The sequence below is a fragment of the Zonotrichia leucophrys genome, chromosome 19, assembly GCF_028769735.1.
Source record: "Zonotrichia leucophrys gambelii isolate GWCS_2022_RI chromosome 19, RI_Zleu_2.0, whole genome shotgun sequence".
NCBI lineage: Eukaryota > Metazoa > Chordata > Aves > Passeriformes > Passerellidae > Zonotrichia > Zonotrichia leucophrys.
The window spans coordinates 9765809-9782843 of record NC_088188.1 but is presented as its reverse complement, the minus strand read 5'-3'; the positions used below and the strand labels follow the sequence as shown (position 1 = coordinate 9782843).

Sequence of the window (17035 nt, the reverse complement as noted above, 5' to 3'; positions counted from 1 at the left end):
TCCGAGGGCCGATGGTGCCGCCGGGCGATCGAGCTGGAGCACAAGCACAGCACAGGAAGCTCCCCCAGCCTGGGCTGGCCTAGAAACTGCACAGGGGATGGTGGTTCTTGCTGCATTCTTAAGTTACCTCTGGGCAAATGCTGAGGGAACATTCTGAGGCTCATCATACCCATATTGACCCAGACGTTGGACTGCTGGGTGCGCGTGGCCGGCTGCTGCCGCAGGAACAGCAGGTACCGGGGGAACAGCTCCAGCTCTGGCACGTTGGTCTTGCTGTTCTTGATCACCTGCAGAACATGGCAGGAACATTGCAGAGACTCACCTTGCAAGTGTGGAGGGAATAGCGATAGGAACAGCAGTGATTCGTTCATTAAAAGTGGTTAAATTATTAAAAAGCCAAACTCTTTAATGAGGAGACAAAAAATCCGAACTTCTCGTGGGGTTTTAGGCAAATATCCCCAGGAATGACAATTTCCTGATTCCTAAGCACTTTTTGGAGCTTATTAGCTGCAGGTTGTCAAAAGCAAACACCTTATTTAGTGCAGCATCACTCTCTGCACCACACCATGGAAAGAATATTCTTATAACTCCTGCAATATATGTGAATCCACAATGAACCTCATTAATTCCACTCAGTGTATAATACTTGCACATAAAGTTTCACAGCTGTTGAAAGAACTGACAAATGCAGGATAACACATTTGGTTTGAACTTTGTGAATCACAGGATTGACTTAAAGCCTTCATATTGTACAAACAGGCTGCAACCTCCTTTTGTTACATTTTGCTGTCTTTACAGGAAAAGCTGAAATTACCCCAAAACAGATTTTGCAGCTTTTCAGCCACCATTTCTACAAAGATTTTGCCACTTAGATCTGTCCAAATATACAATCAGAAATGGAAGGAATGTTCAGTCTTTGTGTGACCACGTGAAGCAGAAGAAAGCGGCTCAAGCTGTGAGAAGGAAGGTACCACACTCAAGTGCCACAGTATTCAACTTCAGCTACAACAAAAACAATGGTGATGACATTTTCTGAGGGGAAAAAAAGCACATTGCTTTGTGTATAAAGTGATGTGGCCTTTTCTGGATCATGAAAGGTGTTTGTTTCCATGGAGAATGTGTGGGAGGAGGCAAGAAGCCAGTGATTTTTCCCTCTAAAATAATTGTCGGCACTAGAGCCAACAGACCAAATTGTCAAAAATATAGAGATAATCCTCTCCCATCTGTGACACTGAATGTTTGTGACATCAACCACCAAAAACCTATTGCTACCAGCACAAAAACCCTTCATATCCATTTTTTAAGTGCATCTCCTACAAGGGACTACCTGACACAGAACAAAACAACCAATCTGTGGAATAAATACGCTCAAGAGAAATTGAAGAAAAAGTTTCCAACATTTCCAAGAGAGCAGACTCCTGCAGCTCCAGCTCCCAGGTGTTCTTGAGCAGCCATTCTGACACAGGAGAGTCCTGGCCTCACCCATTGCCAGCTGCTTTTGAGCTCTTCCCCAAACCCTGCACGTTGTGTTTGTGATGCTGAACCTGAAGCAGCAATTGTTGCTTTCCCCCCAGTTGATGAAATTGTCAGAGAGAAGAACAGGTTTTCAGAGCTGCAGGTGTCCCACTTTCCATTTTATAGCTTTTTAACTGGATCTCAGCCTTAAAGATGGGAGTTTTGATGCCAAGCCTTTAACCTGAGCTCAGGTTTAGTTTTGTGTGCTTCAGCAAGCCCTGCTGCCTGAGCTCTGGGATTGTGCTGCAAGCTAAAACTCCTCCTAAACAGCACAACTTTCCATCCAGGACCAGCCTGGAGGCTGCTTTTCCCCAGTTTGCTCTGCCAGACACTGGATGAAGTGGGAGATGATTGTAGGAGGTTTCCTCCGGACAAATCAAATTAAAAAGTGTCAAAAATCCCAACTCACCGGCCTGGGCAAGGACAGGTTTGCCCCATACCAGTGGTAAAGTGCTCTCCACACTGGCTCTGGCACCATGACATAATCCTTTCCTTCCACCAGCTGTGGGGATCTCTTCAACCTTCCACCCTCCATGGTTAATGATGCAGCCTTTTAAAAAAAAAAAGGGTTTTTGTCACATCTCAAGGGAAGAAATGAGTACATGGCCACAGTGATTTTAGTTCATGAACACTGAACACTCTTTAATTATTAAAAGGCTTCTAAGTAACAATTAGCAGCTGCTTTTCACACTGAGAGATGGTGGTTAAATGTAACAGTAATTAACGTTCAAGTCTCATTGTTTACTGGTTCTCTAAAAGCTTGTGCAGTATAAAATTCATGTCTTCTGCTCTTGTGTCACCTACTCCAACAACTCTGGACAGAGCAGTCCCAGCTCTGCCCAGCACTGATGCTGCTGCTGTGCTTCATGTTCTGTTTGCACCCACCCTGCACAAACTGGCAGCTTTGTTTTACTGTCTTGTTATACAGCAGCAGCAAATTCATATTTAGATGGAAATGCTGAAGTGTTTGATTATCCACGTATTTTACATTTAATGCTGCAAGCTACCTTTTCATAAATACCTTCCCAATTGTAAGAATGTTTTGAATGTTTCTTTTCTCACAAAACACAAGAGTAGCTGTAGAAGCAGAACACAATTCTTCCCTCTTAAATAAGAGTAAGAAACCTCAGTTTTGATGTGGGACAGAGCAGCATTGATCCAGAATTAAGCTGAAAAAACCCAACATAAAAAAGCTGTGATAAAAGAGAGCTAAAATGTGCTTTTCCTCCATTGCCATGCCTTGGGTGCCTTTACCTTGACTGGCTCCTGGGTCACCAGGGGCTGGTTATCAATAGCTCCTGGTTTCTGGGGGTTCAGCTGCAGCAGAGCATTCCCATTGGAGCCCAGGAAACACTGGTTGTTATTGTCTGAAGTGTTGTGCTGCCTTGCAAAGCTCACCTCAGAGCCTGGGCTGCCAGGGTACAGAGCATCTGAGCACAAAGCAGGAGAAGAAACAGAAATAATTAGAAATAATTCACTTGTGATCCCATAAACAACAAAGGAATGAGTTACACTCTTGTATCCTTGTTTTAAAAAATACCAAGTTTGCTGCCCTTCCTCCTGCAGTGAAACATGCAGCTCTTCCACCTCCAGAGGGATAAATCTGCTGTCTCTCAGAAAGGGATTTATGATTTTATATTATATTTTATATATTTTACATCATGATTACACAAACACAGCTTTTTGCACGAGCAAATGTGGTGAGAGTTTTGTTATCTGGTTGTTTGGATATCAAACTCCTAAAAAAACTCACATACAGAACTGAAGATAAATCCAATAATGCCTTGGTTTGTTTTTCCTTGAAAAGGCAAATGATTCTTATAGAAGCTGCTTTGGTCATGCAGAACTAAATGGAAATTTCAATAAAAATAAAAAGAAAGATCCGTTGTCTCTGTACCCTTTGTTTTCCCCAACCCCTATACCCAAAAAATCACAGTAATTTAGCTAATTTCAACTGAAGTGATGATTTTAAAATGTCAGATGCAACCTTACAAGAAAAAAATTTCCAATTCTCACAAGACCTCCTTGAAAATCAGGACTAAAATCTCTTCTTTCACAAAGATGGCTCTTAGGATCTGCACAAACTCATTCACATTTAAATCACATGCCCTGTAAAAGTACAACTGTGCTTTTCCTCATGGTTTTTTGCTGTTTCTTCCCTTTTTGCAGAGTATAGGATCAACCAGCTTTATACAACTTAGTGTGAAAGTGGGGGGAAAAATCCACTGAGAAAATAAACCATAGGACAAAAAAATACCTTGAAAATAATTCTGGAAATGAATCCCAGCATAACAGATGAACTGCTGTTGAACAAGACTTTGTGTTTAGCCACCACAAATGAAAAAATCCTTAAAAAATCCTTAAAAGTCCTAAAAAAATGCTAAAAAAATCCTAAACCCCCTGCAATGCAAGCTGTGCTATGTCTCTCCTGGAGGGGTCCATGCAGTGTGCAGTTTTCCCAAAAGCTGTTCTACATTAAACCTCCAAGGAAATAAGATGCTTACTGCTGCTGGTGGACTCTGAGGCTTCTGAGGCAGTGGAAATATTATCTGAAAACTTTTCTTCTGGAGCACTGAAGTCATTAAGACCTCCCATTTTGTCTTCTCCCTGCTCTGGGGTATTGGCTGCAGCAGCTACCAGGGGATTCTTACCTCCACTCAAGACAGATGAAGGCTCTATCACAACTGGGTTTGCATCCTAGAGGTGGGAAAAAGCACAAAAGTTAATTAAGAGCCAAGATCAAAGATGTGTCAGTCAAAGCAGCCGCCTAAAATTCACAGTTCTGTGACTGCTTCTGCACATGACAAGATTTGCTGATGGAAAAATGTTTTCTACATGTACAAATAAAAAAAAAATCAGCAGAAAACAACTCCCAAAATTGTTAAAACAATCAAACAAACCATCCTGCACAGAGTCAAAATTCCAAAATTATTTGGAATAATAGATAGATACATAAAGATATACCTGGTTTTAAACAGCTGTAATTACAGACTGTAATTATTTGAACACTTGAAGTTCATGTGGTTACATGAGAACAGCAAGGACAACAACAAAAACCACTTTTTTCCCTTCAAACCTGCAGCATTTCACAGAAATTCTGGTGGTTTTTGAGAAGTGCAGTGAGTAATGGCCTTTGCCATTATGCAAAGGATTAGGGAGAAAATCCTGAGCACATCTGAGCACTCACACCAGGCTAAGGATCAAATACCTGGCATTTCTGGCATCCCAGCCCTCATTTGGCCAATTCATTGTGCACAAAGTATAACAGCCTTTACAAGGGTAGTTAATGCACACATTGCAGTTTTCTGAGTACTTACAGCTATTTGTTTTTATAAAACAAATCAAGTGCTTCTATGATTACTTATGAGGGCATAAAAACTCTTTTGAGAGGTTTATTTCACTTGTTTAGCCTGCAAATAATATTTATCTCCAATTACATTTTATTAAATATTCTCTATTTTGTACAATTCAGTGGTGCTTTAGCTTAAATATTTTAATTAAAGGTTATTAAAGAGCACCCTGTATCTAAAAAGTTTTAGTAGGACTCCTTTCATTGGGTATTAGGCTATTTTTTGTCATTGCCTCTTAAGCTAATTATAGCAATTTCCTCCTTTGTCCAGAAAATTCAGAGTGGATTTGTGGCCCAAGCCAAGTCAAACCCAAAGTGGGCAGCTTCATTATCAAATGGATCAGAAAATGTGAAATAAATGCTCCTGTGAGCATGGTTTTTACTCAAAAATAATCTCAAGATGCAGGAATGATGAAAGAGATGAGGATTTAATGAAATTACAGTGCAGAGCTCCCCACATAACAGTGATTCAGCAGAACAATTATTTTCCACCAAGAGACAGGAGATGCTCAGTTCTGAGCATTATTGCTTCAGCAGACATTTCCTCCACACTGTTTTTTCCATCAACACATTCAGAAAGACAAGAAATCACTTCTTCAGTACAGATTATTATTATTATTATTATTTTACTTACATATTTGACATATTCTTTCCACTGGTGCCACCAGGGCATGGCAATGAGAAACCAGTTGTGCCCTGGCTGGAGGCCATACCTGCTCTCTCTTTCCAACCAGCCTCTGCACAGAGAGAATGGGAATTTTTAGCTCAAACAGGGAATTTCCAGATCTTTTGAAAATACTCAAAGGTGGATTTGAAAGGCATTTAAGTCTCTGAGCAAAGCACACACCTAATAATCTGTCCTTCCTCCTCTGGGGTGGCAGGTCGCAGGCCCAGAACGATGTGACACACCTGGAAAAAGTGAAATTCTTATTATCATGGAAATAAAAGCAAATAACTCAGATGAGACTTTTTCATCATTTTATAATGGAGCAAGATTTAATTTTACTTAAAATTGAATAAATCACTGATAAAAAAGTCTTTTGAGCTGTGAGCTGCCCACCTTGTTCCCACTGTTAAGAGAAAGGCACCAAGAATGTGAAATGCCCCAAGAGCAATGCTGAGGTGAAGAGAAAAGCAAAAGTTCTCATCATTTCAGGCTGTGCCAGATCCCAGGGCTGCAGTGGATCTGACACACAAATCAGGGTGTGCTGGGGATGGGGAATGAGGAACTGGACAGTGCAAGGGGTTGGAAGAGAATGAACTCAAAGTTAAAAAGGAATTGAAAAGGAAGAAAGTGGGAATCAGTGGTTCTAGATGGGATTGAAAGGCAAACAAGCACTGGAGAGGCTGAGGGAGAACTTCAGAGCAGAGCAACCAAGCCAAACCCCAGCCAGAAGCTCTGCAAAGTGCAGGCCATGCTCGGGACGTCTGGGGCTCATTTTCTCTCTCTATTTTAATTCAGTTTTGAACTGAAGGAAAGGCCCCATCTCCTGGGCAGCAGGTGGGGTTTCATTCCCAGTACAAACCAGTGTCAGATGGCTCCTATTTCAGCCCTTCCCAGCAGGGCTGGGCAGGGGGAGAGGAGGGAAGGGCTCCTCAGGAGGCTGCCAGGGAGCAGGGGCAGCTCCCAGATGGTTTTGCTGCTCCCCCATGATTTACAGCCTTCTCCTCATGTCCCTTTTGAGGCCATCAATTTGTATCTCAGCTGGAGATTTCTAATCACTGCTAAGATGTCTTATTTAAATTTATATTACAGTGAGAGCGACCATTTCACATTCTGGATGAAACAAAGGCCATTAGCCAGGGGGGAGCAACAGATTTTCCAGCACACACAACACAGCTGGGCCTGGTGTTTCTTTTTAAATTTGTGTAGCTAAAATGAGATTCCTCAGATAAACCAAGCCCTCTGCAAACAACCCCATTTGTTGACAAGCTTTCCACTCAGAATATTTGGCTTTTCTGTCTGCAGATGAGGCACATGACACCTCAAATAAATGCCCAGATAAATCAATGGCAGACTCTGCCCTGTGCTTGACGTGATAAAGTTATCAAAAAAAAAAAATTGAAATTAAAATCTAAAATGAAAACACAGCAGCTATGCCAAGAGGGAAAAAAAACATTGTAAATGAGACTTGCAATGAGCAATGTGCAACATTGGTGATGTGTAATCAGCATCAGGACAGATTTATTACATCTTCATTCATTCTTTGTCAAGATTGCAGGGATATTTGTTAGTTCATCAATATTTAGTTATGAGGGGATGTTTGATGCCAGACAGGCCAAAAATAAAGACAGCCCTTCTGGAGAAGGTTGCAACTTCAGCAAACTTGATGTAATTAGAGAAAAAATGAATTTGAAGAACTTTCTGGTGTTATTCTTTCCAGCTGTGGTGTAGCTGGTGGCCTCAGGATACCCTCACTCAGTCACCCTGAAGCTCTCAAGAAAGTATCATTCAAAATGCAATTTATAAAGTAGTCACAGGCCAATTAGGATTATTATTATTATTATTTAAATTCCAAGAATCAACCTCAAAGGAAAACAGGTAAGGAACAAACTGCAGTGGATGAAAATATTCTTTAGGGTTATTTTCTGCACAAAGTGAGCCAGAGCTAAAATATGGCTTTCAAGGATTTAGAGAAATCCAATTCAAGCTCAATTAAAACCCAATTCAGCACACACTTAATCCTCAGCTTCTGCAAGGGAGCAGTGATAGGATATCCCAGCTTTCCAGGCCTGCTTCATTAAGGAAGCAATGAGAGGCACCTTAGAGGGCCTTAAGAGAAAATGGAAAGGGAAACTGGTTGTAAAATGAAAAAGGAAAGCATTAGAGATCTTTTTTCTCATTCCCTGGGTTACTTTCTTGGCAAAGATTTGCCACAAAAATCATTTCAAAGACAGCCTTTGTCTAATGGAAAACATAATTGCTGATGCACTCGAAATTTCATTTTGTGAGCAGTGCACCAGGTTCTGTTGAACAGATGAGGCTTTGGGCATTGCATGCACTGCAAGAACAACCAAAGAGAGAATCAGAGAGAGAATCCTCTGCCAAGGCAGCCCAGAGCTGCAGAGCCACATCCCCTCCTGTGCACACAAATGCTGATGCTGCACTTCGTGGCCATGCAGAAAGCTCAGCAGTTAATTACTGTAAATTACAACCTTAGATTTCCCCTAAACACACCTGAAAAAGCAGATTTAAAAATTCATTGGCAAGAGCACTCTTCACACTCCATATCTGGTAGTCCTCCAGAGTGAGGTGTCCGAGCTGCAAGGCAGGAGAAGGAAAGGGAAGGGAAAACCATCAAAACATGAACCTGGTTCTGGTAAAATATTCATTACCTGTCTCATTCAGGGCAGGACAAAACCAGGGAATGATAAAAATTGGCTGTACCACTATTTAAATAACATTAGATCCAGTAAAAGAAATCAATTCCAGTTCTAGCATAGCACAGGCTGCCCAGAGAGCTGAGAGCTCAGAGTGCAGGTTTGTGTTGTTTGGTGAGCAGTGCCCAGTGAGGAGCCTCCCCTCACCCCTCACACCCCCACAGCCTCCTCTGAGGGGAGGAAGAGCCAGTTTGGGTCAGTGTCCGGTTTTCGGCTGTTTGGAGGGCCTGGAAAGGCCCGGGGTGGCCTTGGGGCAGCCGCGTATCAAAGGAACAGAAGAGGCTTCAGTTCTTCTTTCGGTCTCTGTGTTTATTAATTGTTTATCTAAAAGATTTTCTCTCGGCCCGACAGAGCTCTGCTCAGCAGCCAGCCATGAGCACACTGTGCTGCCCTCCGGGCAGTCACCTATCTTTATACCCATTGTTACGTGTACAATATTTATCATTTTTCCCCAATACCTTTCACCCTTATTGCCCGGTGCACTTTCAGTAATGACCAATCCCAAAGTGCCACCATCACCACAGAAGATGGAGGAGAAGAAGAAGAAGGACAGGACACGCCCCAATTCCTCCATCTTACTTCTCTAAACCCCCCTGTACAGAAATCCTAAACCCTGTGTCTCACCCTCTAATTAACCAATCCCTTCACCATTCACCCCGGTGAAACCCTCCTGTCCTCATACAGGTGTCGTCTCCTGTGTAGGATCAAAGTCCAGCCACCAGACACTTCTGGAACATTCCAGGACTCCCGAGCCCCCCAAGGGTGCTCTCGGTGGCACCTCAGTCCTGAGGTGCTGAGATCCCACAGCTCAGCAGCCCCTGGGAGCTCACCCAGCAGCACAAATCCCTTCACTCCTCATGCCCGCAGGCCCCGAGGGGCAGCAGTGCCCTGGCACAGGGGCCCTGGCTCACTGAGGGGATCAGGCTGCTTCTGTCTGGCACTACAATTCAGAGCCAATCTTACAGCACTGCCAGCTACTCTGCCTCTCCTTCCAGACCATTTTCTCCAGAGTTAACCCAGGTCAAAGCTAACACATGAAAAGAGGTTAAATAATTGATGTAATTACTGCACCATCAGCTCTTTCCAGCACTACACTGATGATGCCACTAAAAAAAATCCCCTGAAGACTGAAATCTTCTTTTTTAACCCTTTGTGGATTCAGGACTGCTGTACACTTGCTCATAAACTGCCCTTTCTTTCAAGAAGCCAAACAATAAAAACCTCAAAGGATGAAGCAGAGAGAAGCCACAATCTCCACTGCTTTGGCAATTAAAGAATTACAATAAAGTATTTGCCCACCACTTTGTTGGAGTACAAGCAGGCAAGACAACTATTCACACACATAATTAAGCATTTCTAGACATTCTTTATAGTTTTTAATAAATTATTTATCGTTTCCAGACACTCTTCCCAATTAGTGAAGCAAAGGATGAAATAATGGAAGCAACTTCAACAATCTTTTTTGTGGATATCTCCAAATCTCCTATTTCCAGAGAGCAAGGAGGAGAATTACAGATAATTACAGATTTACACCCAGCTACATTTAAAGCACAATATAAACCACCAGGACTTTCTGCTGTGTCATGACAGATGCTTCCATAGCAGGATAATGTGTCTTGACACAGCATAAAATATAAGAGAAACTTCTGCACTCTCCCTCAAGATCAATTTTAACAGGAAACAAAGAACAGTTTCCCCAGAACAGAAGTCAAGCATCAGATTTAAAACTGGTGTTAGTTATGCACAGCAGAGCCTTGCAAACAGTGCAGGCTTCCAATTAATTTCACCTGATTATGCATTTTGGGTTTAGCTTCATATATTAAAATGGCTTATAAAATTCAAACACATCCTTTCTTTCACAGAACAACCTGGTAAATTTTAATGGAAAACTGACATTTCTTGAAAAAGATTCTTTTATTGACACATCTCTGCTCTAAAGAAAGCACTTCCTTGTAAATAAACTGAAGATGCTGGGGTATAAAAATGACAAGGGAAGAACAGCAAATTCCTACCTTTGTGTTATCATGCACATGTAAAATATCTTCCACAATTTCAGACAAACTCATGTCCAACTCCTTCAACAAAAGGATTAGAAATCAGAGTTAAAGTCTCCCAGCAGGATGTGCTCAGAATAAAAATAAAACTGTAAGAGATGCTGGAAACTCTCAGTAATTCAGACCAAGGGCTGCCAGATAAAAAATCTGTGCTTTTGTACCTTTCTTTATATAAAAGAACACACATTAAAGACAGACCACTGAGCTTTGGGCAGCTCAGAACACACATTTAACCAAACCTTGGGATTTGGACAGGTCAGAACACACATTTAACCCAACCTTGGGATTTGGACAGGCCAGAACACACATTTAACCAAACCTTGGGATTTGGACAGGTCAGAACACACATTTAACCCAACCTTGGGATTTGGACAGGCCAGAACACACATTTAACCAAACCTTGGGATTTGGACAGGTCAGAACACACATTTAACCAAATCTTGGGATTTGGAGAGGTCAGAACACACATTTAACCCAACCTTGGGATTTGGACAGGTCAGAACACACATTTAACCAAACCTTGGGATTTGAACACACATTTAACCCAACTTTGGGATTTGAACACACATTTAACCCAACTTTGGGATTTGGACAGGCCAGCACACACATTTAACCCAACTTGGGATTTGGAAGGTCAGAACACACATTTAACCAACTTGGATTTTGACAGGATTTGGCAGAACACACATTAACAACCTGGATTTGGCAGGTCAGAACACACATTTAACCCAACTTTGGGATTTGGACAGGCCAGCACACACATTTAACCCAACCCTGCCTTGGGACAGGTGACATCTCTGCAAGGCAAGGGACAGCCACGCCTCCCCCTCCCCAGCTGAGGGGAGCCTGTACCTCAGGGACCCCCACCCAAACAAGATGCACATTGCTCCTTTGGCAGGATGGCTCAGGAAACACAAGGAAACCAACCCCAGCACCACTCACAGGTATCTTGTCTGTCCTGTTGTCTTTCCAGACCTCTAAAAGTGCCACCACCATGTCCTTGAGCTCGGTGCGGGACAAGACCCCATCTCGGTCCACGTCAAACACCTTGAAGCAAACTGAGGAAAAGGGAAGGACTTTGCTGTCAGAAGCGTTGCACAACTCTTGTTTCTTTATCCCTCGCAGCCCCTGAGGCTGCAGAGCAGCTGATGCACTGCTGACAGCTCTGAAGGGGGATGCACGTGTGGAGGTGAGGAAATGGAGCAGCTGTGCCCCAAACTCAACCCCACACCCCTGCAATGCTCTGCTTGCTGTGCTGGCTGAGGGGACCTAGCAGGGAACACGTGTGCATCCACAAATTTCCAGGGAATTGCAGCTTGGAAGTTGCAGCAATGTGGTTTTGGAGAAGTAGGGAACAAAAAGTGTTTCAAAACACAGGAACCTTGCAGGGAGCCAGCTGGGACTGGGCAGTGAAAAGCCACAACATGCTATTTACCACAAGACAATCAAATAGGACATTTGTTTTCTATTATAGATAATGAGTAGCTAAGTGTTTGCACTTTCTATATTGAGATACACACTTCTGCCTCAAAATGCAGAACACTGAAAAAATAACTTCTGAAATGTAGCTTTCCCCAGTTAGATAATTTACATGGAACCACTGTAAAATACATGGAATTAGGTTTAATCATCCTTTATAAAAGGAAACCTTGATATTTAAAATTCCTCTGTTTTTTTTTTAACTTTTAAAGTCACTTTTCACAGACTTGTTCAGTGGGAAAAGAATCTCAAAAGGTGAAAACAACTAAACCTCATTGTTCAAACTGAAAAACTGCCCAAATTAACAGTTAAATTTTGCATACTTACACTTCTGTCTCTCTGCCAAGGGTCCCCTGCAACATGCTGAGAGCCCACAGGAAATTTCTTTAAAATCTATGTGATTGTCTCGGTTTTCATCAAAAGCATTAAACAAACCTGCAAACCACAAAAGCATCTCCTGTTACTGCACCTGAGAGAGGCACCCTGCACCTCCACCAGGGCTCATGGGCCAGGAGAGGCACAAACATTGTCATTTACTCTCATTAAGTGTAATAAAGGTAATTAAGCACTACTAAGGCCATTTAAAGGTGAATTAGATGTCTCAGGGATGGCTGATCCAGCCAGGGGTGGGGAGGGAATCAAGAATTCTGAGCAGCTGCCTGCTCCTCACACCCTCCTTGTGATGAGTGATGGAGAGAACCTGAATGGGCAGCCCTTCCCACGGGCCTGGCAGAAATCCCTGTGGAAATCACTGAACAGAAATCCCTGTGGAAATCACTGAACAGAAATCCCTGTGGAAATCACTGAACAGAAATCCCTGTGGAAATCACTGAACAGAAATCCCTTGAACATGAAATAATCCTGTGGAAATTCACTGAACAGAAATTCCTGTGGAAATCACTGAACAGAAATTCCTGTGGAAATCACTGAACAGAAATCCCTGTGACAATCACTGAACAGAAATTCCTGTGACAATCACTGAACAGAAATCCCTGTGAAATTCACTGAACAGAAATTCCTGTGGAAATCACTGAACAGAAATCCCTGTGACAATCACTGAACAGAAATCCCTGTGGAAATCACTGAACAGAAATCCCTGTGGAAATCACTGAACAGAAATTCCTGTGGAAATCACTGAACAGAAATTCCTGTGGAAATCACTGAACAGAAATTCCTGTGACAATCACTGAACAGAAATTCCTGTGACAATCACTGAACAGAAATCCCTGTGACAATCACTGAACAGAAATCCCTGTGAAATTCACTGAACAGAAATTCCTGTGGAAATCACTGAACAGAAATTCCTGTGAAATTCACTGAACAGAAATCCCTGATAATCACTGAACAGAAATTCCTGTGGAATTCACTGAACAGAAATTCCTGTGGAATTCACTGAACAGAAATTCCTGTGGAATTCACTGAACAGAAATTCCTGTGGAAATCACTGAACAGAAATTCCTGTGGAATTCACTGAACAGAAATCCCTGTGGAAATCACTGAACAGAAATTCCTGTGGAAATCACTGAACAGAAATCCCTGAACAGAAATCCCTGTGGAAATCACTGAACAGAAATTCCTGTGGAAATCACTGAACAGAAATCCCTGTGGAATTCACTGAACAGAAATTCCTGTGGAAATCACTGAACTGCACTGCAAATTTGGCCCTGAGTTAAGAGCTGTAGCCACCAGCCTTCAAAGCATTTAAGAGTTCAAATCATTCAGCATTATTTATCCCATAACTTATAATTTTTTTTAGCAACAATGACTCTACAGAAGGCAAAGAATGAGCAGAAACCATTCAAGTTTCCCCACAGCAGCTGTGTAAGTTTAAATCACTAAGTAGATAAAAGACATTCAGGAAAAAAAAAGGATGTGGGGATACATCCCTACAGAAATGGACATAAATTCTGATTTTTTACCATTGCAGATTTCATTTACCATTTTACCATTGCATTTCCCCTTTGTTACTTACTGCTGCCACTTACCAGTAAAGCCAACTTTTTGGTAATAATAAAATTGTCACTCCAGGACTGCAGAGCAGAACTGGAGTGCAAGTGGAATGTCCCTGCATGTCCCCATGTCATGCAGCAAATGGCAATGGGACAGCTCCAGTTATTACCAGAGTGGCTTCAACTGGACAGACCAGTTTGGTTGTCAGTAGAAATAACAACCTGCAAATCTCCTGAGTCTCCTGAATGAAATCTTCCTTAATTTACTTTTCAGGGAGGAGTGTTTCATTGGCTGCATGATACAATAGCTGATTTGCACACTTGAGGTGTCATTTAATAGCTGAAACTCCCATTTGTCAGTTTAAAATGCTCAGTTTTCTCTCAGTCAGGCCCAGCAGTTTATTTTGTCTTTACAGAATCTTAAGAAATAATTTTAAGCAAATACAGGGCAACTTCTACATAAAACCTGCCATATTTCCTACCAACTGCTAACAATGCAACACCTCCTTCAGCATCCCAGATTTCCACTAAATAGAGATTTTCCCTCTTTCCAGTGAAGTGATTCTGTCCTGGCACTGAAAGGGCATTTCAGAGCAGCCAGCCCCAAAGCCAGCCCAGCTGGGTGGGGTGCTCTCCCCATACCTTCACTCAGGGATTGATGGATTGGGGGCGACACCAGGGGGGCAAAAGTCTCCAAATCGAAGCGCCCGGTCCGGGACTGAGCCTTCAGCAGCCAGTAGCGCTTCTCCAGGTCGATGATGTCGGATTCCTCCACTGCAGAACCAAATCAACAGAAAGAAATCCATCAAATAAATAGAGAGAAATTAATAAATTACCTTCCTTGGCCACAGAACCTTCTCACCCATCCGCCACCGAGGAGTTCACCATCAATAACATCATCACAAGTGTGCAGAAACCCAGAAATTAACTTTTCCCATTTTTCACCTATTTCTCTTTGGTGATTTGAACAGGCAGCTTATGTGCAGTGGCTTCCTTTCCCAGGATATTCAATATTAAAATCCTCAAAAAAGATGTGAAGTAGCATTAAAAAAAAAACAATCCAGATCTTTTATGGAAAAGAATTATGCAGTACTTGGCTGCCCTTAAAAAAAATCCTATTTGAAATTTTTAACTTTTTTATGCGGTAATAAGGCAAAATTTTAATGTGGCATTTAAATGTTGTATCTCAGCATTATTTTTTTCCAAATATAAAATAGTTTGCTTCACTTTATTATTTATACTACAGAATTATTTATAATTATTTAATATACAGTAAACACTGGGGAATGGCCACACAAACCTACAATGCAGAGGAACTTAAAAGTCAAAAGCCCCAAACCCAAGAAATAAAACAAGGTGCAAGGATGGATAAAAATAGCCAGAGGAAGAATTTGTGTCTTCCTTCAAAACATTCTATACAAATGCTCTCTTTATGCTTTATCCTTGAAATTAAATATATATATAGATATAAAACAAGATTAAATTTCTGCCCAACAATACTTTTAACCTTTTTACATATGCAAGTGTGTCACAACAGTGCTTTAGGTCAGTGCCAATTAATTGGTTCTCAAATAGATCTGTAATGACAAAGCTGTCTATATTAAGAAGCACTACGTGTGATCTCATTCCCAGATGGTTCTGAGCCCTTAAATCCATGCCAGTTTTCTAATAGGTTTAACTTGAGCTATTTGGCCTGGTTTAGTCCACAGAAACAATAATAATCCTGTAAGGCTTAAGAACTGAAGGGCTCCACCTAAAAAGTTGTGTCAAATTGAAATTTTATTGATTTCTTTGCCCGTTTCTGTCATTAGTGGCAGTAATTTACTTAAAATAGGAACTTAGGTAAGCTGCAGTGAGCATGAAGGGGTTGGAAGTGCCCAGCAGGAGCATCGTGTGAGGCACCAAAACTTACACAAGCCTCAGCAGTGCAAAGAGTGGGGAAATCTGAATAAAATCTCTGGAGTTGGGGGAGTGGAAGGGTTTGCATTTCCCTGCCAGGTGTTTTTGGACATCAGTGCCAAATGTCCCTTTGCTGAGTGCCTTCAGAGCAGGGCACAGGTGACAGCCCCAGCCCTGCCTCCCCCATCCCTCAGGGCAGGGACACAGGCAGAGCTGAGCCAGGAGAAAAACCCATTTCCTTTCTCCTCTCCCTCCTTCCTGAGGGACCAACCCTGCTCTGTTACCATCCCTGCAATCACAGAGTTATCTGGGCTGCAAGGGACCTTTAAAGGTCACCCCAGCTCCTCCAGGGACACGGCTGCTCCACCCAGCCTGGCCTGGGCTTTCCAGGATGAGGAATCCACCACCTCACCACAAAAACTTCCTGAGTTCAAACCCATTTCCCCATGTCCTATCACCCACTGAAAGTCTGTCCCCAGTACATGAGGAAGCAGAAATCCAGATTTATGAAGGAATATTATTCTACTAAGAATCAAGAAAGAGGAATAGAGGAATAGAGGAATTATTTCTTTTAATATCAGAGATGTGAGGAGAATCCCAGGGCTCTTCCCCTCCCCAAACAATGGGAGAGGGGAGCTGGTGCTGCCATTTACAGGAATTCCACTTCCACGTTACTGCTCTCATTAGCAAACACAAAAGATTATTTATGTTCTCTTGTGCATGACCATGTAAAACACTTTGCTTCCTTTTAATCCACCTCTGTAAGTAGGAAGAATAACAAATGTGTGAGCTGCACTTCATTCTTCAAGTGATGCAACACTGAGAATATTCAAAAGCCAGCAGGAAGCTCCAATTGTCCTCACTGCAGAGTAAATCTGCAGAAACCTCTCTCTGGCAGGTGCAATATTTACCTTTAGTAACTAAGAACTGCAAGAATGTTGTATTTTGCCAGAGAACCTCTCTCAAATACCTCCAGTAGAAGTTAATTGTATTCTGATTTTTTTTTTTTTTTGCTTGTACTTCACAGATGGTTCTACAGTGGTAACTCCATTGTTTTGTTATTTCAGCTCAGAAAAGAAAGGTTATCACAAAACATCTTGTCTGTGTTTGTGTTCACATGAACTGACATCATGGTCACTTGAGGAGAGAGAATTTTCAAATAATCACCTTTAACAGAACAGCTGCTAAGTGTTAGCACAAGTGTCACATTTTTATTCTAGCCCAACTGCACTGACTTTCTGCATAAGCACTTCAGAAAGTAAAACCATGCAGTAAATAACATTCTTAGCACTGATTAGCCTTTCACAAATCAGGTTAACCATGAGTAAAAATGGGACAAAAGACAATTTCTCATTCAGAGCTGTAACAAACTGCACCCAGTGCACATTCAGTGGGCAAAGGGAGCAGCC

At 42.0% G+C, this 17035-nt stretch overlaps 1 protein-coding gene across 3 annotated transcripts in view; it reads right to left on the bottom strand.

The window, feature by feature from the left end:
- USP32 (ubiquitin specific peptidase 32) overlaps positions 1-17035 on the bottom strand; it is a 71524-nt gene that overhangs the window by 18087 nt on the left and 36402 nt on the right. For 2 of the 3 annotated variants that reach the window (XM_064729117.1, XM_064729118.1), the window contains exons 6-16: positions 14370-14501; positions 12106-12213; positions 11242-11357; positions 10258-10320; positions 8043-8126; positions 5712-5773; positions 5499-5601; positions 4020-4212; positions 2770-2945; positions 1925-2065; positions 170-287 (exon numbers count right to left, since the gene is read on the bottom strand). In XM_064729117.1, the coding sequence (XP_064585187.1) occupies positions 170-287; positions 1925-2065; positions 2770-2945; positions 4020-4212; positions 5499-5601; positions 5712-5773; positions 8043-8126; positions 10258-10320; positions 11242-11357; positions 12106-12213; positions 14370-14501 (1296 nt within the window). The remainder of the gene's footprint in view (positions 1-169; positions 288-1924; positions 2066-2769; positions 2946-4019; positions 4213-5498; positions 5602-5711; positions 5774-8042; positions 8127-10257; positions 10321-11241; positions 11358-12105; positions 12214-14369; positions 14502-17035) is intronic. The other variant, XM_064729119.1, reaches the window with a different exon arrangement.